Genomic DNA, 24,868 nt, shown 5'->3' with positions numbered 1-24,868 from the left:
GGTGGTCTGTACTCTGTCACTCACACCTTTGGCAAGCCAAGAACTCAAAAAAGTCTGGTAAACCCCAGAGGTTAATAAATGCTGCAGTGCCCTTAGCAGCACTGGCTTACCACTGACAAGGAAGAAGTCTTCAGGTCCTAATTATAGTTCTACTGACTACTGAATTTAGGTTATGAAAGTATGGTCCAAGTCCCAGTCACCTAAAAGTTAACCCAAACTCATGGGAGGTGAAGCAGCCAAAACTGATCAGCAGCATCACTTCTCTGGTTTATGCAGCCATCTGTGATGGGGGTAGGCTTGTCAGCAGAGGAGTAATATTCTTGTTGGGGGTTTTTGTTGGGTTTTTTTTCCAAATCAAAACTGAAATATTTGTCCAATGTAAATTTCAAGACAAGATGCTACTATGTTCTTTCTCACCTTATGGAGAGGCTGTGATGACAAATTAATCCCATTAATCCCACTGCTTCTGGCACCACTGGAAGGCTCATCTACAGTGGCTCTTTTACTAATGACTGAGAAGCCATGCACCTTAGTATTTGATGCAGTGGAGAAAAAATTTGCAGTGGAACTTCTTCATATGAAAACTGCAATTAATGTGTTATGCAATTTATTAGAATAAGATTGTGTGATAGATGGAATTATTTGTATTCACAGCTTTGTGGATGTGAAATTCAGCAGGAAGCATTTTAATGCAATGGGACAGTAACACAGAGCTAATCCAGAAAATATTTGTCATTAAATTCTTGCAGTGAATCATTATAACTTTCCCGGAGAGCCAGCCCAACAGCTCAATGCTTGGTGCATGGAGGGTTAGTTGTAGGGCATCCCTGAAATGCAAGAGAAAATTACTTCCTGTAAGTTCTCAGTAATTGAATGTTCTTCGTCATTGTCCTAAATTCTTCCAGAAAACGCTTGTTTCCAAACTAGAGTGTGTATTTCTAATGAGATCTGAGGCTGATACACATTTCCAGCTACATTTTCTTTTCCTATCCTCTTTCTGGATTAACTGAAGTGAACATAAAGAAAACAAAATGGTTACATGATGTTCTGTCAAGGTCAGTTTCCAGCTAGATTTCGGACTCCTTGCTCAGTGCTGCCACAAATCGCACTTACTATCTCCAGTATTATTAAATCAAATTACTTACGGGTGAGATACAGTAACATCAGTAAACAAACAGAACTCATCCTATTATTCATGGGGCAAGAGAGACTTTTGGTTAGGTTCCAGTTATTGATTTTATTTAAATATAAGCAAGTACCAATGTTTCCCTTAAATAAAGGGAAATGGTTTTAGGGGTGCAAGACTTCCTGCAGGTATTTTTGAAAGCCACATATTCCGGCTGTACAGTGTTAGAGAGCTGTAGAATGATTTTGTGTGAATGTGGCATTGCTTGTTCTGAGCTTAGCAAAGTTCTCTTCCAGTTTATACAGTGTTCCAACTACACAATTAATTTTTGTTTTTTAATGCTCCTCATTAATCTTGATAAGTTTACACAGTGGAAAAAAACTAGTGAGAAGCTGCAGGTTTTGGAGTGTACTGATATGTCTTTAGTATCTCACATGCTTGTGAAATCTAAGGTGAATTTCTCAGTTGAAATGTGAGGCTCAAATTTCATTTTTTTTCCCCTCTTTCCCACATATGCAACCCCAATTGTGTTGGTTTATTTAAATGTATTCTGTTCTGTGCTGTTCCTACAAATGTTTGTGTGAGTGGTGTAGTAATGCCAAACTGACAGAATAATCCATTGTTGTGAGAAGATCACAGCTTGGGCTTTACCTGTGGTTGTGGGGATGTTCTGGAAATGGACTCATTTAACCTTCAACATGCTCCTTCAGAGCTGGAGAAACAACCCTTATTGTTGGAATTTGAAAATCTTGGAATTGGGTATTGGGGCAGTGAATGTTCTTGCATTGCTCTTAGTACTGTTTTTCTGGTTGCTTTGAGAATGCAGCCAGGTTAATGACACATTTATGTAGTGTTTAGTAGGCAGTACAAACTTCTGAAAGTTGAGTACTAGCTGACAATCCATCCATAAAATTGAAATGAAAATCAGCTTAGCTTTCTGAGTCTTGAATAAAAAGCTTTATTTCTTGGTAATGTTTTTATTATACTTGGAGATTCAAAGATTGAATAACTCATGTATTATATGGTCCTTTTATAGGCTGTTGCTGGTTATTAGGAGAACCTTTACAGCAATTTTATTTTTGTCTTTTGATATGTGTAAGAAATTAGAAAATAATAAATTATGATAGATAAAATAACTTAAATTTTATGCCTTAAAAACAATTTTCAGGTGGTGATTTTTTCTTCTCCTCTTTTGTGGCTATTTTATTTTGCCTTTAGATTTAGAGATTGTTTTAGCCGTGATCTCTTTCCTGATTTAGAAGCTCTTTAGCATTTTGGATTTTTTTTTAATATAATTTCTGTTTCTTTCCTATTTCAGATTCACTGGAAAGAGAATGAAATAAACATGGACTCTTCTAAACTGGAATATATTTCACAGGTTACAGTTAGAAGTAAAAAAGAAGATGGAACAAAATGAGAGAACAGGACTATAACACCTGACAAGGACTTTCCAGTTCTGTGACATATATATACATAAACATATAAACTTTCAGTATAATCCAACTAATGATTTATAGTAATACTTTATCGATATCCCTGGAAGAAGTCAGTTACTGGGCAACTTGCTTAATGAGAACTTTTATTCTAATGACTTTTAACATGTTTTAACCTTAACTGGACACCTTTATTTATTTATTTTTTTCAAGACTGAGGGTTTAAAACTTTGCTCAGCTGTATTTTTACTGGGAAACTGATCCTGAGGGATGGCTCACAGCTGCTCATGGAAAATGGACTTAAGCCCGTGGATGGTTGCTGCTGCACGGAGTTGAATGGAATGCCGTGACTACAGAAATATTATTGTAGAACCACCTTCTTTGCCTTGCACCCATCATATCGTTAAATATTTAAGTGTGAATATTGTGATATAAACTCTGAAAAATAATGGCATGGGTGAAATTCCTAAGAAAACCCGGGGGTAACCTTGGAAAAGTTTATCAGCCTGGAAGTATCTTGTCCCTGGCCCCTACAAAAGGCTTATTAAATGAACCTGGACAAAACAGCTGCTTTCTTAATAGTGCTGTTCAGGTAAGAAAAAACTTCATCTGTTAAACATTTTTTGAATAGACTTTCCTAAGTGTGTGTGGGAAACAAAAATGGCAATCGTAGGAACAAGACACTGTACAAATGTAATTTTATTCAGCATTTAACTGCAAAGAATTGAGAGTATTAATGCTTTATTTTGCACAAAACTTTACTTGCATGTGTCAAAAATATGTGAAAAGCTTTCCTTTTGTATTTGAAAACATAGGAATTAAAACTTTAAAACCTTCTGCTTGAATTTTAAAAGGAATATTTGTGTCAAACATAGCTAAATTACTTCCAAAACTTACGTGACACTTTTTTTATGTGGGGCAAAAATTACTACTTGTATTGACTAGGACACTATTTTTATTAGAATCCTCTTTTCTCAGAATTAGCACATGAGCCTGTGATACTGGGATGTATCAGAATATGCACATGTAGTGAGAGTTTGATTCTAATCTTAGGAAAGATTTGTGGAATTAGAGTAGGCGATACGCTTGGTACCAAAGAAATATGACTTGGAATTCTCTTTATAACAAGGTACTTCTTGTAATGCTCACATTTTGGATCTGAATGCTTTGTACAGGATTATTTCCCAAACTGGCCGAGGGCTTAATAGAGGCATAGACTGCCTAAAAATTGGAAGACTTAAAATTGGCGTGGATTTAAAGCTAGGAAATATGAGAGGTACAGCTACATGGTGTGTATGGTATCTATATGTATTTAAAATGAAAATGTACTGTAGTTTTACAGAGTGTTTGCTATTTTGCATCCAGTGGGAGCTGCATGACCTATATTCTCTTGCAGTTCTGCTGTTTTCACTTAGGTGCCCTGTATTGAAGCCCGAAGTAATTTTTAGTTCTGGTTTCAGACAATCCTACGACTTCACAACCCCGTGCTGTTTATCTAACAGTGGCAGATGGTTGGTGATTGCCCTTTTACAAGGAGGAACGTGTTCCTTTCTTTCTTTTGTTTTAACCTCTGCTCAGCCTTCAGAACTGAGCTTTGGACTTTCATTTTCCAATGCATCCTATTTCATTTTAGCTTTTATATTTATAGATAGGATATCTTTCTCCCCCTGCATTTGTAGCTGTCTTACTTTGCCTCTTGACAACTCATTTTTAGGGGTTTTATTTTTATTTTTTTGATAGACAACTTTCTGAACTGCTTCACTTCATGTGTACCTAAGACATTAGGCATTGAAAGCAGTGTGGGGTAGCCAAGCTGTTACCACATTTTTGGAGGGTATTTACACAAATAAAAGGTAGAAACATACCTGTGTGAGCGCCAGGATTATTTTAATCTGTGGAAAAACAAATGTATTTCAGCAATCATTTTGATAAGAGACCATAAGGATACATAGACTTTTATGTAGAGCTTTGAGAAAACTGCTACAGTTCCTGTTCAGAGTTCAGATTGTTGCTTGTTTCCTTGAGAGTTTAAAAGATCTAAATTTTAACTGCTGAATGTAAAACTCCCATTTCCACATCCATAATTTACCAAACTAATGGAAAAACCCCCACATTTCCTGCAGTAATATTGGTACTTAAGTTGTATGTTAGGTGAAATTTAAAAAACCAATTACAATCTGCTGTATGTTGTGTTAGACAAAGAACCTTCAGAACTGATTACATATTTTCTCTTTATTTTTATAGGTATTATGGCAACTTGACATATTTCGACGAAGTTTAAGAGGTTTAACTGGGCATGTGTGTCAAGGAGATGCCTGCATATTTTGTGCTTTAAAGGTAGATAAAAAATTCTGGAAAAACCATATTTCAAAATGAGGGAAAATAAATTATTATTTTTTAAATTTGTGTCTGTATTCTACCTATTCCTGGGTGACCGAGTCATGCTTGTGTAAAGAAGCAATTTAGTTTTATGGACATTTTTAACAGATATTTGTAAGAGAAATATTTTCTTGTATTTAAAGAAGAAATTTTGCAGTATTCTGGGGTTGGTTAGAATGGCATAAGTTATTTTTTTAACAATGTAGTTGTGATGTTTAACTCCATGGCCTATGTACTGACCTCAAAAAAGAGTAGTTAATTCATTGGGACGTATCTGCCCCCAGTGTTCTGTACTGCTGGTTTTGCTTTCTTGGTTCTTTAAGATACTGGTTGAGTAATTCTATTTGTTCTGTGTTCAGAATCTTGGACATTTTAATTTCTATGCAATATATACACAATGGATGAGGATGAACAGTGACTTGTTTGTGACTTGGGTGGAGTTTTTGGTCGGGTTGGGGATTTTTTGTGGTCTTGGGCTATTTTAACCCTTCTTACCTGTTTAACAATGAAGGATATTTTATCTCTGTCAGCCTCTCCTATAAATTAAAAGCATAACCAGTAAATTCTGGGACTTGGACTGTGCAGGTTTCTAAACTGAGAATACCTATCTGCACAACTGCTTATTTGCACTGGTTGTTTGTTTAGTTTTTTTAGCTGGACATATAAAGCTGTGTTGCTTACCAAAAAATGACCTAGCAGCCAAAACAGGAAGTGATAAATGTTTTCAAAGCAGATCTGTTCAAAACTTTGTTTTGAATGTTTACATGGGGATAGTGGCTGTAATTTTTGTCAGCAGTCCTTGCTTTTTGTTTTGAGAGGGAAGATTAAATACTTGAGACACCCTGGAATGCATTGTGGCTAAAACTCTACTTTTTGTTAGCAGTGAAACTTTGCTTCTCTGTTTTATCTCTGCCTGCTGTCCAACAGATTTTAACCATAGGAAGCCTATGTGAAGAATGCATCTCCTTATTTACATTTTACATGCCTTCTCCTGACTTGCTTTGTCTTTAGTCTCTTCAGTTCTCCTTGAAGTTTGACTTAGAATTCTTGACTGGGGAATACACCTTTAAGTATCTGCAAATCTGTAATTCATTTAATAGCTTTGAACTTTCAGTTCTTTCAGAATCAACCTCCTTTACTTGCTAAATGATGAGCTCACTTGGATAGGTATCTCTGCCAAAAAGAAAAGTAGCAGCCAACTCTCTCTTCTGGGAAATGATTTAAAAACCAAGTGCAATTTATTATCATGTTCCAGAACTGCAGATATTGACCTTTTCTCTTGTATTGTGTGCACTGGTTCAGCACTGAGCTAATTTCCTAGCAAGGATTATTGGCATTCTATCTAATTTATGGGAGGTTTTGCATATCCATCATTTTAATAAAGATATACTCCCCTCCTAAGCAGTAAATATTACATTATTTAGTGAATCATGAGTGGTATTACATTATGCCCTAAGAAATACACACCATCTGTAGGCATGAGACACATACGGATGTACTGCTATTCCAGGGGCCAAATTAAAAAGCCTTATAATTACAGAACAGGGCTTGTGTTGCCTCTGGGAACTCAAGTCAATCGCCTTTAGTTTGGTATTTTGTACAGGTGGTTGTTCTAAAGGTTCAGTGTTTAGCTTGGTACCATAACTTCTTGTAGAGGAATCAGTAGCAGAATACAAACATAGTAACGTGAAAACAATAATTTTGAAAGTCCCAAGGGTCTATATAAACATTATAAATATAAATATTTCACATATCTATGCAAGAAATGATGTATTTGTGTAGAACCACGGCATCTAGCCAAGTGGCTAAGGAAGCTAAGTAATCACTGCATCTCTTCCTAGGCAATCTTCTCACAGTTCCAGCACAGCCGAGAAAAAGCCCTCCCGTCGGACAACATGAGACACGCCCTGGCAGAAAGCTTCAAGGACGAGCAGCGTTTCCAGCTGGGATTCATGGATGATGCAGCAGAATGCTTTGTAAGTGTCCTTCTGAGGGCTGAGGAGAATCATGTCAGTTTAGGGGTTTTGGTAGCTCCAGGCTCATGAGTAGGATTCAAATAACATAACCCTGCTGAGCTGCTTATGACGATTTAGGGCAACAGACACGTGGAGTAAGTGTAAGCGAGGTAAGGGAGGTGGAGAACTCTTGCATTTGTTCTATACCTTCCTCCCATAACACTGTAGCTGAGGCAGAGCAGGAGATTGGTGAGGATGATGAACTCTGAGTCACTCCTAGAAATCCTTTGATGAAGAGAAAGGTTATCTTCTCAGGAGAAGCACCTATGGATTTGAATATATTGTCTGTTCCTGGAGGTATTGAGTCACCAGCTATTGAAGTACAGTGTGCTACAACTGGCCAGGTCGTTGCTGAATTCTGCTGCAGAAGAGATTTCCATTTTCTTACTCAAGAGTGAATAAATGAAGATCTTGCTGTAGTTACTTTCTGCTTCAGTGGAGTGTCTTACTCCATGAGCCACTGCTGTGGCCTTTAAAGGTGACTCCAGGTGTCACAGAACTCTGGTAAAGAGTTCTAAAGTGGTAAAGTGACCTTCCTAAGAGGTCCTGTGTTAGACAATGAAAATGTTCACCATAAAACACCTGCAGGATTAACCTTCAGACATGGATTTGAGGGGGAAGAAATATGGTTGCTGCTTCAGTTACCTTCAGCTTTGGACATCCTTTAGGAGTATCCACAAATTAATTCCTACTTCCTAGATGTTTCTTCACATATGTAGGAAAATCTAGTGCAGAACTCCTGAAAGAGGCTGTTTGAGATCTTGCAGTCAGTAAAGAGAGCCTGTTATCACTGCTCCATCCATTCAAAATGCATTTGAACTCCTGAACTAATCACCTGTATGATGAATATTGTATCCTACCTGAATAGATTCACTCCTTCCCATTACCTCTGCTATTTTTGGCAAAAGGGAAGAATGGCCTTGTTGATTCAGGGGACAGACTCATTGCAGCCATACTATTTTGGAGCCAAGGGGCATAGTTGGGGTACTAAATTGTAATGTTCTTTGTGTGTTCTGACTTCATCACTTCTGTTTACATTTATATTATTATATTTTTTAGGAAAATATCCTTGAGAGGATACATTTCCACTTAGTGCCAAACAGTGAAACAGATATGTGCACTTCGAAATCTTGTATTTCTCACCAGAAGTTTGCTATGACGCTGTATGAGCAGGTCAGACCTTCATTTGGTTGGTTTAGCAAATACCTTGTTTTCTGTTTCCTGAGTAAATAAAAACAAAAGTATTTTTATTTTTGCAGTGTGTGTGTCGCAGCTGTGGAGCATCATCAGATCCATTGCCTTTTACGGAATTTGTGCGTTACATTTCCACCACAGCCCTGTGGTAAGAGCTTTATTCTTGTTACTCTTTTTTTTATATACACCTTTCTAATAATATGCAAAGCATGCCAGAGAAAGGCTTTTAAGTGTTAAAAATTAATGCGTGTTTTTTTTGTTGCAACATATTTTTGAGATACTGTTCAAAAATAGCATTTGGATTTCAAAAGCAAGATGTAGAGAGGGCTTGACAAAGAAATTTGTATTGTGCTGTTTTACCACTGTGTGTTTTTATTTATTTATTTATTTTATTTATTTATGCAGTATATTTAGTTGAAATCTGTTACACTTTAGAAGGTAGATCCATGGTTAATGTAATTTATTTTTTGCAGTAATGAAGTAGAAAAAATGATGGAGAGGCATGAACGTCTCAAGCCAGAAATGTTTGCGGAATTGCTGCAGGCAGCAAATACTGCTGATGACTACAGAAAGTGCCCTGTAAGTAAACAAAAACGTTGCATTACTTTGGGATATAAGGGAGGACTTTTTAGGATATTAAATCAGGCTAGAAGTATTCCTCTAAAAGCAGGGTTATGTGTTGTGTTGCTGCTTCAGAGCAGTCAACTTAGGGCAAACAAAGCTCTTACACTTATGTTTTATTGTTCCAGTTACAGAGACTTCTGTTTTAAGGTGGTGATTGTCTGTAGTTAAGGCGTAGTCTTCATCAAAGGGTTTTTATGATGAAGAATGTTACCCTTAAATTGTTAGAAACAAATACCATAACTACATTTTGTAATTAAAGACATTGCAGAGTTGTTTTGTTGAACTAATTCTTGTGTAGTGGCTCTACTTTGGACTTCCAATTTTTAAACACTTTCGTTTTCCTTCCCATCATGATTTTTCTTTTGTTTTTTCTAGAGTAATTGTGGTCAAAAAATAAAAATTCGTCGTGTTCTTATGAATTGTCCTGAGATTGTCACCATCGGCTTGGTCTGGGATTCAGAACACTCTGATCTGACAGAAGAGGTTATGCGGAATCTGGCAACGCAACTCTATCTTCCAGGGGTATCTCTCTTAAAACTTACTCTTTGCTTTTTCTAGAATGTAATTTTACTTTTTATTTTATGTGTATGGGAATATATTAAAAAATAGAAATATTCATAGTATTTTTATAAGCCATGGCAGAACTTTATGTAAAGTTTATATATTTATATAAAGTTTATGTCTGCTTTTACAGTTCTTTATAATGCGCTGTTTGATGTAGTTTCTGTGAGAGGAAAACATCCTGTTGGAAGTGTTTTGTCCCTAAGTACAATAGTTAAGCTAGGAGTCTTCCTAGTTGAAAATCTAGGAATATCATTTTCAGTTTGAAATTTGTGGAATTATTCCAGAGCATAAATACTTTACTCTTTCAAATATTAAAAAAAACCCAAAAAACATTAAAATAGATGCAGTAAGTGCAAAAATCAGTATTTATGCCCAGGAAAAATTGTATAACACAACAGGACGCTAAATACCAGTTGCCTTGGTAAAATGCCAGCAGTAGGTCAGGCAACTGAGGCAGTGTTTTACATGTGTTTTAAAGTATGTAATCACTTTTACAGCTGTTTTATAGGGTTACAGATGAAAATGCCAAAAACAGTGAGCTTTTTCTTGTGGGAATGATTTGCTACACGAGCCGACATTACTGTGCCTTTGCCTTTCACACCAAGAGCTGCAAATGGGTGCTGTTTGATGATGCTAATGTAAAAGAGGTAAGTGGTGGCTCTACTCCCACCAAATTTTGGGGTCTTTGCTTTTCTTCACCAGTGCTGAAGAAAGTCAAATAACTTTTTTATTTTAACAAACATTGTTTAAGTGTAAGTAATTTTTTAAAATTACCTTTTGAATTTATTTCACTGCTTTATGCTTGTGCCTTACAAATGCTGAATGTTTCAGAATGTTCATGCGCTTGTCTGTTGTTGAATTTATATTTCTTTTAAGGAAAAACAAGATACTGGCAGCTGTATCCACAGGGATGATGTTCTGATTGTATGTCCCATTCAATACTAGTTTTATCTTTTTGCTGCAGCTTATATAAACCAGTGCTAAAATGTTGTAACTTCATGTACATTTGGAATTAGGCATTTGGTATCTCTTGCTTAATGAATTACTCCTTCCATATTTGGGTTCAGGACTCTTCATAAAATTGTGGGGCTTTGTTTTGCTGATTTTTCTCTTAGATTGGAACAAAATGGAAAGACGTGGTGTCCAGGTGCATTCGATGTCACTTCCAGCCATTGCTGCTATTTTATGCTAACCCAGATGGCACAGCTGTGTCTCCTGAAGATGCACCAAAGCAGATTATTCACTGGTCTCAGTGCAGGGCAGCAGGAGGAAATGCGGAAGACCTGGGTAATTAGATGTATTTTTTTTTAACAACAGTATCACCTATATTTCTGAAATGGGGATTATAAAAGAGAAAAAAACTGATTGGCTGCTTTGTTCTGAAATACTTTTATCAATCATTATCTAAACAGTCTCAAAAGAAAGGAGATTAGTGTGTACTCAGTATCAGACCTGTTAATAAGGAGATACAAATTGAGGGCAATGGGGAAAAGAATCCAATCTTTTGGTTCTGTAATTTGTATTACTGTCTCAGGTTGGCTTTTTAAATTTAATCCTAAGCATAATTTACAAGGAACTTATATAAAAGGCAAATTGAATTTGACATGCTAGTCTTCACATCATGTGTAGCAATGGAACATAGATTACTTCAGGGAGCAGACCAAAGAATTGAGGACCTTGTTTCACTGCAGGCTACCACTATAAATATGGCACTATATAAAATATCACAGAACCTTATTGCCTAGTATATTGAAATGTAGTGTGGGTTTTGCTGATGTTTCTCTTCTGACTTTTTTATCCACAATTAAAAAGCTTTTTTTTTTTTAATTTAGATACTGGAAATTTAAAATAGGAAGCCTTTTATTTCTAAAGATAAATATGTTGTTTGACAGGATTTGAAAAGCATTCTGCTGCTAAATCAGACCATGTGAAAGAGAATGGAATTGGAGAGTCCACTAATCAAAGGAGTAATAAAAAACTTCAGCCAGATAATCCAGCATTCAGTAGAAGCCATATTCAAGCAAGTGGTGGTAGAGGTCCAGGTATGTATTCCCTATTTCTCCCCTCAAAAAAAACCAAAACAGATATGTCTTACTATGAAATGTTTCATTTGATAGTGTTTTAGGTGGGTTCTAACCTCAGAACTAAAACTATTTCTAAGGGAAAAAAATTCCATCATTGACTCAGTTGTTATTCAAAGATTCTTCGATATTTAAGTAATATCTGAATATCTGCCATGGAATGTTAACTTTTCCAGAGAGAGCTGTAAATGTAGAATATTTAATACCATTAGTATTCTTTAGTTAAAGTGGCTCCTGAGGCCTTGTTCCATTTCTCAAACACTATCAAGCTTTCCAGTGATGTTGCTGATTAAAAGGCACATTAGTGACCTGAGGCTGAGGTGTGGCTCTGTGTGTCACTTCTTGAAGAACACTCTTCCCCAGCAATACTGTGATATCAGCATTATTTGTAGTCCTGTATGTAATGGACTCGATCTTCTGGCTGGAAAGAAATCTCACCTTCTTAATCTGTGTTAAATAATTCATTAGTCAGTTGAAGTAGCCCTAATAGTAAAAACTGAATCTTACTGTCCATAAATGTTTCTGTGTTTTGGTGATGAATTACTTTGGAGTAATGATGTTTGACAAGAAGTATTTTTTGCAGCCAAGTTGGGATATACCGAACAAAAGGACAGGCTGAAGGACTTATCCAGAGAGTGTGCCCAGAAAGCTGCTGACATGAAAAGCTTCACATCTTTGCGGAAAGATGCGGACAGGGGACCAAGGAAAGAGCCAGGGAGACAAAGAGGTACATTTTAAAAATATAACCAGAGACTCAATGGATTAAATAACTTTTTGCATCAGTGTTGCTTGTGTGGATTTTTTTCTCTATTTAAGAGAGACCATACTCTAAGATTAGGCTTTCCCAGCTTTCAGTGTTCTGAAATACATACTGGATTTGTAGAGATACTGTAGGAAACATTAAACAGTATCAATTAAATGACTGCTTCCACCCTGGAAGTGTTCAAGGCCAGGCTGGATGCGGCTCTGAGCAACCTGTCCTGGTGGAAGGTGTCCCTACCCAGGGCAGGGCAGCAGAACTTTGATGATTATTGAAGTCCATTCCAACACAAACCATTTTACGAAATATTAACAAGACCTGTAATGGAAACTTTTTTCCTTTTTGTTCTTGTAAGACTTGATTGCGGAGGACCGTTCCAGTGCCAAGTCAGGGTCTCCTCCGGTTGGAAATGCACTGAGGCACTGCGCGGATCAGCGGATCTACGGCAGCCAGGGAAGGGGCCCCTACAAGCACGACAGCCAAGCACCTCACCAGGCAAAGCTTTCTGCACACGGAGCAAACAAAGCAGAGCCTTCTCCTGCTGGGGAGAGGCCAGTGACAAGGACACGCACCGACGGCATCACTGGCTACGACACGGACACCAGTCAGGACTCCAGGGACAAAGGAAGTGGCAGCAGCAGGAGCAGGAGTAAAGGTTGGAAACCAATGCGAGAGACGCTGAACGTAGACAGCATTTTCAGTGAGACTGAGAAAAAACAGCACAGCCCAAAGCACAAAGCAAACCTGAGCAGTAAATCTAAGCATGAAAAGGAGCGGAGCTTTAACCACTGGCCAAAGGAGAACCAAATGCAGAAGGGTTTAATGACTATATATGAAGATGAGACAAAACAGGATACAGGAAGTCGAAGTTCACTGGATTCTGAGGGAAAAGGGAATGCTGAAAAAAGCAAAGGATTTACAGAGAGAAAAATCCATGGTGATAACTGGCAAATTCAGAGGACAGAATCTGGGTATGAAAGTAGTGACCATATCAGCAATGGATCTGCAAATCCAGACTCCCCTGTTATTGAAGGAATCAGTACAGCAGATGCCAAGAATGTGAAGGAAAGTGCTTCCTGCAGGTAATGCTAATAATAATGCTAATGCTCTTAGAGCTTGCACAGTTTGTATTTATGGAAAAGTAACCTGTTCTAATGTTTATGTGTTCTTCAAAACCAAAACCACCCAGGAAAACATGCTTTGAAACTTGCTTGAAATCAGGTATGTGGAAAGCTAAAGTATATCTAGAAATAAGGGTGTGGGCAGTTAAGTGTTCAATTTACCTTCACTCTGGTTCTCTTTGGGAGGCACCTAGCCAGTTATGGAGGCGCTGAGCCAGAACTGCTGAGCCCTGCTGAGGGGCAGGGTGTGTTCATTTGTAGTAATTGCTACACTTCTTTACTTACAAGGTTTTTAGACTGTGCGTAACTTTCCATCTGTAATGGAATAATACCGTGTCCATATTAATCACACCTGTAACACTGGTACAGGCCCTGACAAGGAGGTGGGAATGGCAGTAGGTGAATCTTGAGTGCTGTTACCAGTCATAGTGCAGAAATTCAGTTTTCTAGATCACCTCAGATACATATTGATCATTTGGCAATTCACTGACCTGTCTGAAATAAATCTTTGCTGAAAAGGGTAAAGTTACTAAAACTGGTTTGACTTTATGATCTGAAGAGGTCCATTCCAACTTTGAATTTATGTGATGCTTGAAATAGAAAGTTAAAATTCTTCTACATGCAGTTTTCAGTATTGTGTATCACAAACTGTGTGGAATGTAGATCCTTCTAAAACCCATTCATTCTCCTTTCAAATTTTGTTTGTATCCATAAAATGGAAGAGCACAGCTGGGAGCCCAAGCCTAGTGTCTTTGACAGATCTAATTTGCTAGATCCAAGCAAATTCAGATTTGTATTTTCATGGCAAATTATTTCATGGGAAAAGAGAATGGCAAATACCAGGACAGGAAAGAGCCTTGACCTTTCTCTCCTTTGTCCCCCTCTTTCCCTCCCACCGAACTGCACAAAATCCCACTATGCAAAAACCTGATGGGCTTTTATTGGTTGATGACATAATTATGTATAAAGCTACTCCAACTCATGGTTGTATTCTCAGTGTTTGATGGTTGCCTCTACCAGTGATTTGGCACAGTTGAAACGGTCTCATTTTTAAGCATGCCCAAGAGGCAGTGGGGCACCCAAATGTGTCATTTTGTGTGAGAGGATATGATAAAATTCAAACGGTGTAGTTCATTAAGAAGCTGCTTACATTTTTGTTCAAACATGGTCAAATAAAGAAAGAAACATACTTTATCAAAATACAGCTGACTTCCCGGGACTTCCAGAAGTGCTTTATATGACTGGTAATTTCAATTGGCTGGCAGTACCTCCTAGTTCCCTGCTGAACTTTCAGACTCTGTCTCATAAACACCCCAAAATACAAATTAATTACATGGAAGTTCTTTTAGAAAGTGGGAAAAGTTACCATTTTTTAACTCCATTCTCATTCTTTCAGTATTTGTCTTGTTTTCCTGTCCTTTCAATAACAGGTTTTTTTTTTTTAATTGAACTTTTGCCTCTGTGTATCTTTTTCCCTGCCTCACCCTTGTAGAAGGTAGAAATTGGCAGGGTGTTTGTCAGCTCCCTATCTGGATTAGTAATGCATGTTTTATGCTTATCTAAACCAGCAAGATTTAGTAAATCCTCTGGTAATTTTTTTCTCTCCTTTTGGGTTTGTAGGTGTGATCTTCCAGTTTTATTCCAATTTGAGGGGAAAAAAAATTAAATTAAAATCTCTCTGAATGAGATACCAAGTGGCAATCACAACTTAGAATAATATTTGCTATCAAAACAAAGAATTAACTAATAGCAAATCATCAAATTAGGAAAATGGACAAGATGGAGTGTTGGTTAACAAGTTACACTTACTTAAGATACTGATACCTACGAATAAATTGGATTAGATGATGAGTGGTGTCTGTTCAACAGTTTCAGTGCTGTGATCACACATATGCTTCTTTTACAGTGAACAGAACTTGCCAACCAAAAAAGCTGACAGTATGGTACATTCAGTACCCCAGCAGAACAGAAGCTTCCATGGTAAGAACCATACAAAAATTACATTTTCTAAAACTATTGTAGATATACCAGAATTTCTCTTCCCCCCAAACCCAAAGAACCCTAACAGAGATGACATAGTATTTTGGTTCACTCCCTGTGGTTTCCCCAAAAGCTTTTCTAGGAGATTTTTTGGTGGGTACTAAGCAAAACTTTTTTAATGTCTGGGTGGACTGTGGCACCATTTGTTTTCCTCCTAGATATGAAGCAATATCAGGAAGAAACACTTGTAATAAGGAAGTCGACTTCCTTTTACATACTAATATGTCTGCTGGGGTTTTATAAAGTTGATAAATGCCTTGGCATATAAATATTATAGGTCAGCCTGAGGCCAGCCAAAATCATTATCTGCTTTTGCTGAAACAATGGGAGGGTGCTTGTACAACGAGGGGCAATAAATATTAGGCCACTTCCTCAGGAAACATTTGATTTTTATAGATATCATACTTCTTTTCAAATAATGTATAGTATAGTTTCTCCTAGGACTTAAAGTGGGGGTGTGGGTGTTGCCATAGCACTTACACCTTTTCTCTCCTTATTCTAATTTGGTGCAGAAAGAGAACTACTTTGGTGTTTGCTTTTTGTCAAGACAAACAAACAAACACCACAAAGCACAAACAAAAACCCACAACCCAAAATAACCCAAAACAAAACAAAAAAAACCAACCTAACCAAAAATGAGTAGCATGGAATGCAAAGAACTGGTTTGGCATAAGATTTATTCTGCATTAGTTCTTTACTATACCATTCTTATCAAACACAGTTGGAAAGGGAGAAAAACACCAGTGAAAAATACTTAAAATACTCTTTAGGCCTAAAAAATGAGTGAGTTAAAGCAATGGACTGTTCTCTGGAAAGAGTACTTTAAAATATGTAAAGCTTTCAACATGCATCCTACATTTTCTTTAAAGTGAAGTGATTCCACGTGACCTTCCAAGATATCGTAAAGAAATGGATGATAGGATGCCACCTATTCAGTTATTCTAGTTCAGTAACCAATTATTAAATAGCTTCTTATAAAAAATGCATGTATTTAGCTCCATTTTGGAAAATAATACTTCTAATGGATGTGATCAATGGACCAAAAAGAGATCTGAAGAATTTGATAGTTTTACATGTATGTGGGGTTAAAGTTTTATTTGGACTTAGTTTTTGAGTTGTCAGAAAGTTGTCAAGACATCTTTGACAAGGACAACAGCAGTCATTCACAGGTATCAGTTGGATTACCTTGTGTTCCATCGCTGAATATCATGAATGAGACATGGGTTGGTAGGTCAGTACCAGACAGACTCCCAGAAAACAGGACGTCAAAAAGCAAATGCTCAGTCCTTTCTGAGAGGGAATGGAATGTAAGAAATCTTTGTTGGGTTCTCATGGCAACTCCAAAAAAATATGTCTGAGTGGGTCTTTTTGGTGGGGAAAACTTCTTATGGAAATAATGTTGGTCTTCTAATTATGCCCACCGTTTGTATAACTGAGCTTTACCAGCTCCCTGATCTTTACTAGAGCTGAATGAGGCTACTGTTCAGCACTTGAAGAATTCTGTCCCTGACTTACAAAAATAAACTGATTGTCAGAACATCATAAAGATAGAAACATCGGATCACGCAGTGGCTGGGAGAGCAAACGGCTGCTCCTTCCACAGGCAGTAAGCAGTGGAGAACTGTAGTACTGAAGCAAAGGTCCCACAAGGCCAATCCCTAAACTGTGTGATCAGATTTTGGCAGGAAAATGTAAATATTGAGTAAGCAAATGTAGTATCCATGATTAATATTAATCACTTTCTGTTTCTGAAGTTTGAACTTCATAAGCTGAGGAGCCAAAATTTTTTTGAGTATAAAGAACTTGAGACATGAGCAGTGTGAGGGCAAAATTTCCAACCTCATGTTCTGCAAGTTAAAGAAAGATTACTAATTTTGATGGTTTCCCCATTCATTTTAATGATTCTCCCATTGTTCAGCTCAATAGCGTGAGACAAACTGAAATCTAGAATCATTCTGAAGATCTGGTTAGTGTATGAAGAATAATCCAAATTGCCTTTGCTTATGTGTCACTTCAGAAAACCCCACAAACCAACCATAACTCTGAAAAAGACAGCTCATATGCTTAGGAAAACTGTACATTTATAGTAATAATTTAAAACATGCAACTGCTTTTAAGGAAATTCAGTTTTTACCCTTATGGTGCAGTCAATGTACATTAATGTCAAGTTTAAAGAAATGAGTAGAGAATTAAAGCTTGTAGCTACCTAGTTTACTTACCATGAAAGAGAAACAAATAAATGCTTTACTGCTGGAGTGTCTTTAAATGATAAAATAAAAATACTTATGAGAGGTTTTGCAACTGAATGCTGCTCCGAAAGTAAAGTTTCTAGAATATTAGGGGTTTGGGTTTTTTGGTGGTTTTTTGGTTGGTTTTTAGGGTGTGGGTTATTTTTTTTTTTTTAGAAGATTGGTCCCTGTGTTTCAGAAATAATACTCCATTTTGGACAAGTTATAACGTGCTTGCTCCCCTGACTGAGAGGTTGTTGTTATTCCACATTTCCAAAACTTCCAATAAGTTTGCCTGTAATTTCAACTGAATGCAGAAATTGTCTGAGCTAAGAAAGAGGAATTTGCTACAATATTTGTTACAATAAGTATTACACATTGTTGTAGGGCTTTTTATTGACAACTTAGAAAATATATTAAAAAAAAATCCAGGAAACGTGCAGCTAAAACCCATAAAGAGGAAGTTGAATTTAATGTAGAGTTGAGGTTTTGTTGGAAGTTTTTGTAGGGGGTTTGTATTTATTTTCTTTTGGGATTTTTCCCCCACAGAAGTTGGACTTGGCAGATTTTTGCACATGTTGTGTCTGTGTAAATGGAGATATGAGACAAAACCTTGTCGGTCCTATCTGTGGGCTTTGTCCTACCTGTAGAATGGATGTTAATCTCTTGAAAATCTGGATTGACCACGCAGATGTGAAAATAAAAATGTCTGTATATCTCAAAAGCAGGGCGGTTTATGTGTCAGAACACAATTACCTTTCATTTGTCGCTCAGCTCTTACTGACCCATTATAAGCGTGCCGGGCTCCAGCTGAGCAGGGCTCGTGTGTCCCATATTTGGGCTTGCAGAGAACGTAGAGCCAAAATTCCCAATGGAGCCGACGTCTGGTTTTACCCGTGCATGGCTGTGCTGTCAGCAGAAGGGAAAATAACACATCTATTTTTAAGTTCTCCGGCATTCGGCGGGCACAAAGCACCTGGCGCGGCCGCGGTGCCGAGGGCGGTGCGGGGGCTCTGCCGCCCTCTGCCGGGGCCGGGCCGCCACAGCCTGCGCGGGACGATGCTCCTGCCTCAAATACCGCCCCGGCGCCAGGCAGCTCCGTGCCACACAGGCTGATTACTGTCCCTTGCGTGGGCTCATTCAGTAAGAATATTTTCCCATAAATATTATTTCTAAGGTTGGTATTGTTTATTGTGACATTTTTTATTAAGTTTTAAATTTTTTTTTAATCTCAAGACTTGAGGAAAGCTATATGGGGGCTTTGTCTCTTGTGCTGTGTGCTACTTTAGCCGCTACTACCTGTGTTCTTGGTCAAAGATTTCATGTCTTTAATCTCACATCACCTATTGACCCTCAAAAGGAGTATCACCAAAAAGCAACACCCAAAGTCTTCAGTTTCGTTCTGCTCTGCTGTTGGGGTTGTATGTTGGCTCATGAGTCTAATGTTCCAAGACTTTAAATACTTAAACTTAGGGAAATAACAACTGAAATAGGCATAGCAGTTGTGAGTCTAGTCTGTACATTAACAAAATACACTATTGTATTAATAATAATAGTGATAAAAATAGTTTTTATTTTTGAAGCCGTTCCTTTGAGAGGCTTCAGAGCAGGTGACTGATATTAATGGGCTAGGACTGATAATCATGGCACTAGGAAGACTCAAGTACCTATCTCTAAACAAATAGACTGCTGCTTCTCACTTGCCAAGTGAGTGTTTTATTCTGTGTGGTGTTGACAAAATACTTTAATGCTTCCTTTATTTCCTGCTCACTAGGAGCTGCCTTGTTCAGAACTTGTGGATTTTCAGGGAATGATTCTTTGCCTGAGAATAAAAGGAGCTTCTGGAGTGGGAGTGCAGTACTGCTGGCCCAGGCACTCAGAGCTGTGTGTGGGTGACAGGGCCCTTTGTCTGCCCAGTGCTCCTGTGAGCCGGACGGCTGCTTCAGGGTTTGAGCTGTTAAACCCCACAAACAACAGAACCACCCCCAGTCTCTGCAGTATTCTAACACAAAATGGAGTTTTAGAAGTCAAAGTTCTTATTTTGTAATTTAAATTACTTTGGATGTTTGAATAAACACCCTTTTAAGAAAGGCGCCCTTTGAAAATGTGCTTTTAGCGAGATTGAATATTAAGGTGATCTTGAAACATGTCTACAGGACTTCAAAATTGTGATAATAATCTATTTTCTGGTAACAAGAAAATGAAGAAAATTTCCTCCAGATAAGATCTGACCTTCCGTGACAGATTATCTTCATAATGTTTTTTTGATTAATCTCAAATCTTGAAAGAGATTGTCCTGTTGTATTTTGTTTCTTTCTGTAATCTCTGAGGAATTACAAAGAAGGAATTGGATTGTATATCTGTTAATTTTTAAACATTTTTTCTTCCAGCCCCAGATTTGAGGAAAGATCAGATCAATTCTGAAGTTAACTACCGACCTCATCCTCATGTTGGTTTCCCAACAGAATTACATTTGCAGGTGCCCACTCCTCCAGTAAAGAGGTAACCAGCACTGGTATATTCCTCTGTAACAGTTTAAGAAATACTGATTTCTATTACGTAACAATGATCAATATTAAGATTGATGAGTTAAGGCACTCAATATTTTTGACAGGCAATTCCTTTTGAATCTTGCAGAATTGATGGGTCTAAATTCTGTCTTTAATTTTGATGCTGACAATGTCACGAGATAGCTGTCATGGTTTGAAACCATCTTACCAGAAATAGAGGGATTTAACGTTTTTCTGTTTGGAATTATATGCAACATGCATTAACCAATTTACGGTTAGTGCAGTCACCCCGTAAAACTTTGAAGTTTGTCTGGAAGGGGGTAGGGGGGGAAGTTAATTTCTGTTTAGAAACTACTGCTGCAGTATCTCCTAAAAATCAAGAATCTAAAGACAAAATTATCAATTTAAAGTAGCAACCTGAAGTAGCAAAGAAAGTATTTGAAAAATGGATGTATTAGAGTCAAAAGGATGTTTAGAAGAGAGCAGAGGTCATATTTCACATAGTCCTGAATGCTGAAGGAATTTTTCGTACCTTCTTGGGACACATTTACATTTCAAATGAAAGAAACTGGAGTAATTTAATAAAACTCCAACTCCAAAGGCTGTATCCTATTGAACAGATCCTAATTCTCTTGTCAGTTTGAATACTTCAGCAGTTTACCAAGGCTGTGTTTGAAAACATCCCTGTTATCTCAGCCTTCTCATATGTTTTTATGGATACTCATATCCTGCGTGGTTTTGTATTTCAGAGCTGAAATGCCTGAGACCAACAGGAAAACCTTCCCGTCGTCAGCTCTGCAGCCAGTGGTCAGGGAGATCGTGAAGTCAGACAGGAGCAAGGCCGACGAGCCGAGCCCTTCCGAGTGGCTTCACGCGGACAGGTGGGAGAGGGTGAACGTGCCGGGGTGTTGTGCGGACAGCGCGTCCCACCCCTTCCCAGACAGCGCCTGCGGCAGGAAGCCGACCCCCAGCGACGCTCCCGTCCCTGCCCAGCCGCAGACCCATCACACCAGAAGCGTGTCCCAGCACACCCTGGGTCCCAAGCCAGGGCTGCTGCCCTGTGCGCCCCAGGGCCTGCCGGAAAGGCCGGCGCTGCCCGCCCCTGCCAGCGAGCTCGCCGGGCACCTGCTCCGCAGGGCAGAACCCCTCTGGGTGCCTGAAGCCGTGTACCAGAACATTCCTCCCCCCTTACCTCCAAAGAAGTACGCTCTGAGCACTTTGGCAGCGTCAGAGAGCAACTCGGTTGCGGATGTAAAATCAACGGAAGCGTTGCAAAATAGTCCTTTAAGGCCAACAGGTGCGCCTTCAAAATCTGCGTCAGAAGCAAGTGCAGTCCCAGCTGAACAAAGGCTTAAAGAGCCCCTTCCAGGGAACGAAGTGTTTGCTCATAAACCGGATTCTCCACCTCGCTTATCAGTTAATGAGTTCTGGACCGTGTCTGAAAACATGTTGAAGAAAGGATCTCGTCACACGGGAGCCAGCCCTGGCTGTGTGGATGGCAACGACAGCATGTCCCTAACCACCTACTTCTCAGTAGACAGCTGCATGACTGACACCTACAGGCTGAAGTACCACCAGAGGCCCAAGCTGTATTTCACAGAGAGTGGAAGCTTCCACAAGGAGAAGCATCCTCCGGCAGCCGGAGTAGATCTGAATGCCACATATCCTGTCACTCTGGAGCCCAGGCATCCCACCCCTGAACAGAGGTACAAGGCAAATGCAGAAGGAATACACTGCAGTCGATAGGTTCTTCAAGAAACCCGCCCCTGGATATGACTTGGCCATTTCATGTAGTCTGTCAAGGGGCACAACCTCGAATCTCTACGTGTGCGTGAGGTAACCAGGTACCCAGCCGTCTGTACTCCTGGGGAGCTGTGACTGTTCAAATAATATGCAAACAGAGGCCAACAGAGAAGAAGAGGTGCTAAACTTGTGGTTCTTTGATTTGTTACTCCAGTTGCCTTAATGCTTACCTCTGTTACTCAGCTTGTCTTCTTCAGTTTGTGTTCCATGTGGTCGCTCGGGGCACGCACACCCTGCAGCAGCGGGATCGGGTGGATGGTACTCATTCTGTAAATCTGGTCAGCTGTGGTGTAAGAAGTGTTCCTTCCGACTGTGGTCACTGTTCCTAGACTAGCAAAAGGGATAAGCATGCTACCAACTAATGCAATACATGTACTCATAACAGAGCAGTATTTGTCCTCAGAGGTAGCAGGAGGTGACATGTTTTTTCAACTGATGTCTCTCAGAGTCTGTGCTTTCACAAACCTTCAAGTGTCTTTAATGCAAGTTACCCAGAGGATTTATTTTTTATTTGAAAAGCCTTAATAATAATATTTCTTTGAAAACCATTTTGTTTGCAAGTGTTAAATGACATTTTCAAAGGGAATTGAAGTAAACTGCAGTCATACTTTCCTATTAATAGCCCTGCTCTGTTAGTGTATGTTTTTAAACACATTTATCAGATTTGTTCACCCTTTAAGCTGTATACTCATAAAGTTTAACTTTCTAAGTTCCAAACCAGTATAACAGAATAGGATGCTAATTTTAAATACAGTTATGCAACTATCAAAGATTAATTTTGTAACATTTTAGAAGTAATTCCTACTTACGTTCAGTTCTGACTTATTCTACAATTGCATGTAAAGTCAATGCTGCTATTTATTAAACTCCCCTTTTTTTTTCCAGCTTGACATTTTGGTTCATGGGGATCACACTCTTTTTTAACTGTTTTTTTACTACCATGTTTTCCCATTTGGAACAGTCCTACACATGGATGTGGTCTGCATTAGCAGATCGGGCTGAACGTGCAGCCAGACTGGCGGCTAAGAGGGCATGGAAAGAAGAGGTTCCTCTTGCTCTGCTCTCTTGCTCTGTCTCCAGTTCTGGCAGCTCTGGGATTTACTTTGTCTTTTGTTAACCTGACTTATCTCAGTGACAAAGATGAAGGTTTATTTGGCTTTTATCTGGTTAGTTAAATCAGATCACAAAACCATCCAGCGTGTGCTAAGGCAGCGTCAGCAAAGCCTGACACAACCCAAAAAGGCAAAAAATTTCCATTATTCATATTAGAGTGTTTACTTGGGGTGCTGCTGATTACACCTAAACATCAATGCCTTTTATTATGAAAATAATGCAAGAAGGTTAAATATGCATAATAAACACTTGTACTGTCAGTCAGAAAGGCTTATTTTCATGTTTATAACCCAATGGACATGTGTTTCAGTGCTTCAACCAAACGATGGCAGTTGTTTAGCACAATTATCCAAATGTTTAATTAAACATTTAAACAGTAGTTTTGGTTATTCTGTGGCAAGGTCAGCTGTTTTTTTGGGGTGGTGGTTTTTTTTGTTTTGGTTTTGGTTTTGTTTTGTTTTTCTTTTTTTTTTCTTTTAAATAACATGTACCTTTCAGCAGAACTGGAACATTATATATATGCAACAAACCAGGTATCTCAGATTAACCTTCTTTCTACCTTCTTGATCAAAATTCATTGTAGCACTTGGGAAAAAAAATTAATTCTAGAATTTATAGTGAAAACAGTATGCATGTTTCTGTATGGCTGCTAGTAACAGCAACTTAAACAATGATCCTTTTGTAAGAAAATCAGTTGAGTACAGAAGAACACTAAAAATGTAAGGATTTGGGTGATTCCTATTGTAATATTTTAAGAGAGATTTCAGGACCTGTTAATTAATTCTTTCTAGTTCATCTAGCCATGTTACATTATATACATAGCCAGTTAAGTACAACTATCCTCTAATACGTGTGTAAAAACAAAGATTATTGGAATTTGTAAAATAATGTATAATTTGTAAAAATTTTGCAAAAAACAAAAAACACTTGTATTTGAAATGACAGTATTTTTATGTATGGATAGCACAGCAACAACTGTGAATGATGTTAGAACACTTATTTTTAAACATGCATAGCAATGTTGATACTTCTGTACGAGCAATATGAATGCCTCTTGCTGATACCAACGAACTCTGCTCCCAGTAAGCACAACTGGTAAACTCCAGTTTACTCTCCTCTCTAAAGCAGCTGCAGTAACTTAGGTGTACTTCAGTCTCCTCGCTTAGCTTGGAACAATCTTACCCCTCTGTGACCCATGTTTACCAGGTATTTCATGATTAAATAGACTGCTAATCAAGGCACCTTCGTTTTTATATTTGACTCTGCACTCCATGTATGTATATATGTATGTAATATTTGCTAACTAATATGTGATAACTTGTTAACTTACCTAGGGTGCCTATTTATTTTTTTATAAATGTCTCCCTCCAGCTATAGATTTGTATAAGAGCCTAGACAATTTTTGTAACAGTAAAGATATTAACAAGTCTTGTAATTAATATATTTTTCAGTCTTTAGAATTATTTACTTGCAAAGTTCTACTTGTTCAAAATATCAAGATAAAAATTTTAAATCCTTAGTGTCGTCTTTTTGTGTTCCACATTAAAAAAAAAAAAAAAAGTTGGCTTTCCAGAACTACAATTTTGACATGACAGTTAATGCTGCTACTGATGGCTGAAAGTTTTTGTGGCAATGGTGGTTTGGTTACCTTTTCTGAACAGTAAAATTCATCTTCTGGAGTATTTATTCATGAAGCTATTAAATAGATTTAACTTTTTTTAAATAGCTATGAAATGCATACAGCCATTTTTATACCACAATCTTTTGGCCTTGGTGACAAGTGACAGATACATCAGCTACCTTACCATCTTTACTAAAGATAAGCAAAACTTGCCTGGATCTGTATCTTTAGGAGCTCCATGTGTCTGTGGAATAGC

General features: G+C 38.1%; 1 protein-coding gene across 1 annotated transcript in view; it reads left to right on the top strand.

The window, feature by feature from the left end:
- USP53 (ubiquitin specific peptidase 53) overlaps positions 1–24,510 on the top strand; it is a 29,086-nt gene extending 4,576 nt beyond the window's left edge. The window contains exons 2-16 of the mRNA XM_063414988.1: positions 2,445–3,151; positions 4,804–4,896; positions 6,780–6,914; positions 8,013–8,126; positions 8,213–8,295; positions 8,621–8,726; positions 9,147–9,293; positions 9,833–9,982; positions 10,451–10,622; positions 11,228–11,377; positions 12,000–12,143; positions 12,532–13,258; positions 15,204–15,277; positions 19,956–20,067; positions 20,825–24,510. Of these exons, the coding sequence (XP_063271058.1) occupies positions 3,008–3,151; positions 4,804–4,896; positions 6,780–6,914; positions 8,013–8,126; positions 8,213–8,295; positions 8,621–8,726; positions 9,147–9,293; positions 9,833–9,982; positions 10,451–10,622; positions 11,228–11,377; positions 12,000–12,143; positions 12,532–13,258; positions 15,204–15,277; positions 19,956–20,067; positions 20,825–21,821 (3,348 nt within the window). The 5' untranslated portion in view covers positions 2,445–3,007 and the 3' untranslated portion in view covers positions 21,822–24,510. The remainder of the gene's footprint in view (positions 1–2,444; positions 3,152–4,803; positions 4,897–6,779; positions 6,915–8,012; positions 8,127–8,212; positions 8,296–8,620; positions 8,727–9,146; positions 9,294–9,832; positions 9,983–10,450; positions 10,623–11,227; positions 11,378–11,999; positions 12,144–12,531; positions 13,259–15,203; positions 15,278–19,955; positions 20,068–20,824) is intronic.
- Positions 24,511–24,868: the final 358 nt, after the last annotated feature.

The sequence above is a fragment of the Prinia subflava genome, chromosome 18, assembly GCF_021018805.1.
Source record: "Prinia subflava isolate CZ2003 ecotype Zambia chromosome 18, Cam_Psub_1.2, whole genome shotgun sequence".
Taxonomy (NCBI): Eukaryota; Metazoa; Chordata; class Aves; order Passeriformes; family Cisticolidae; genus Prinia; species Prinia subflava.
The sequence above is the reverse complement of the archived record's forward strand: the minus strand, read 5'-3'. Positions and strand labels throughout refer to the sequence as shown.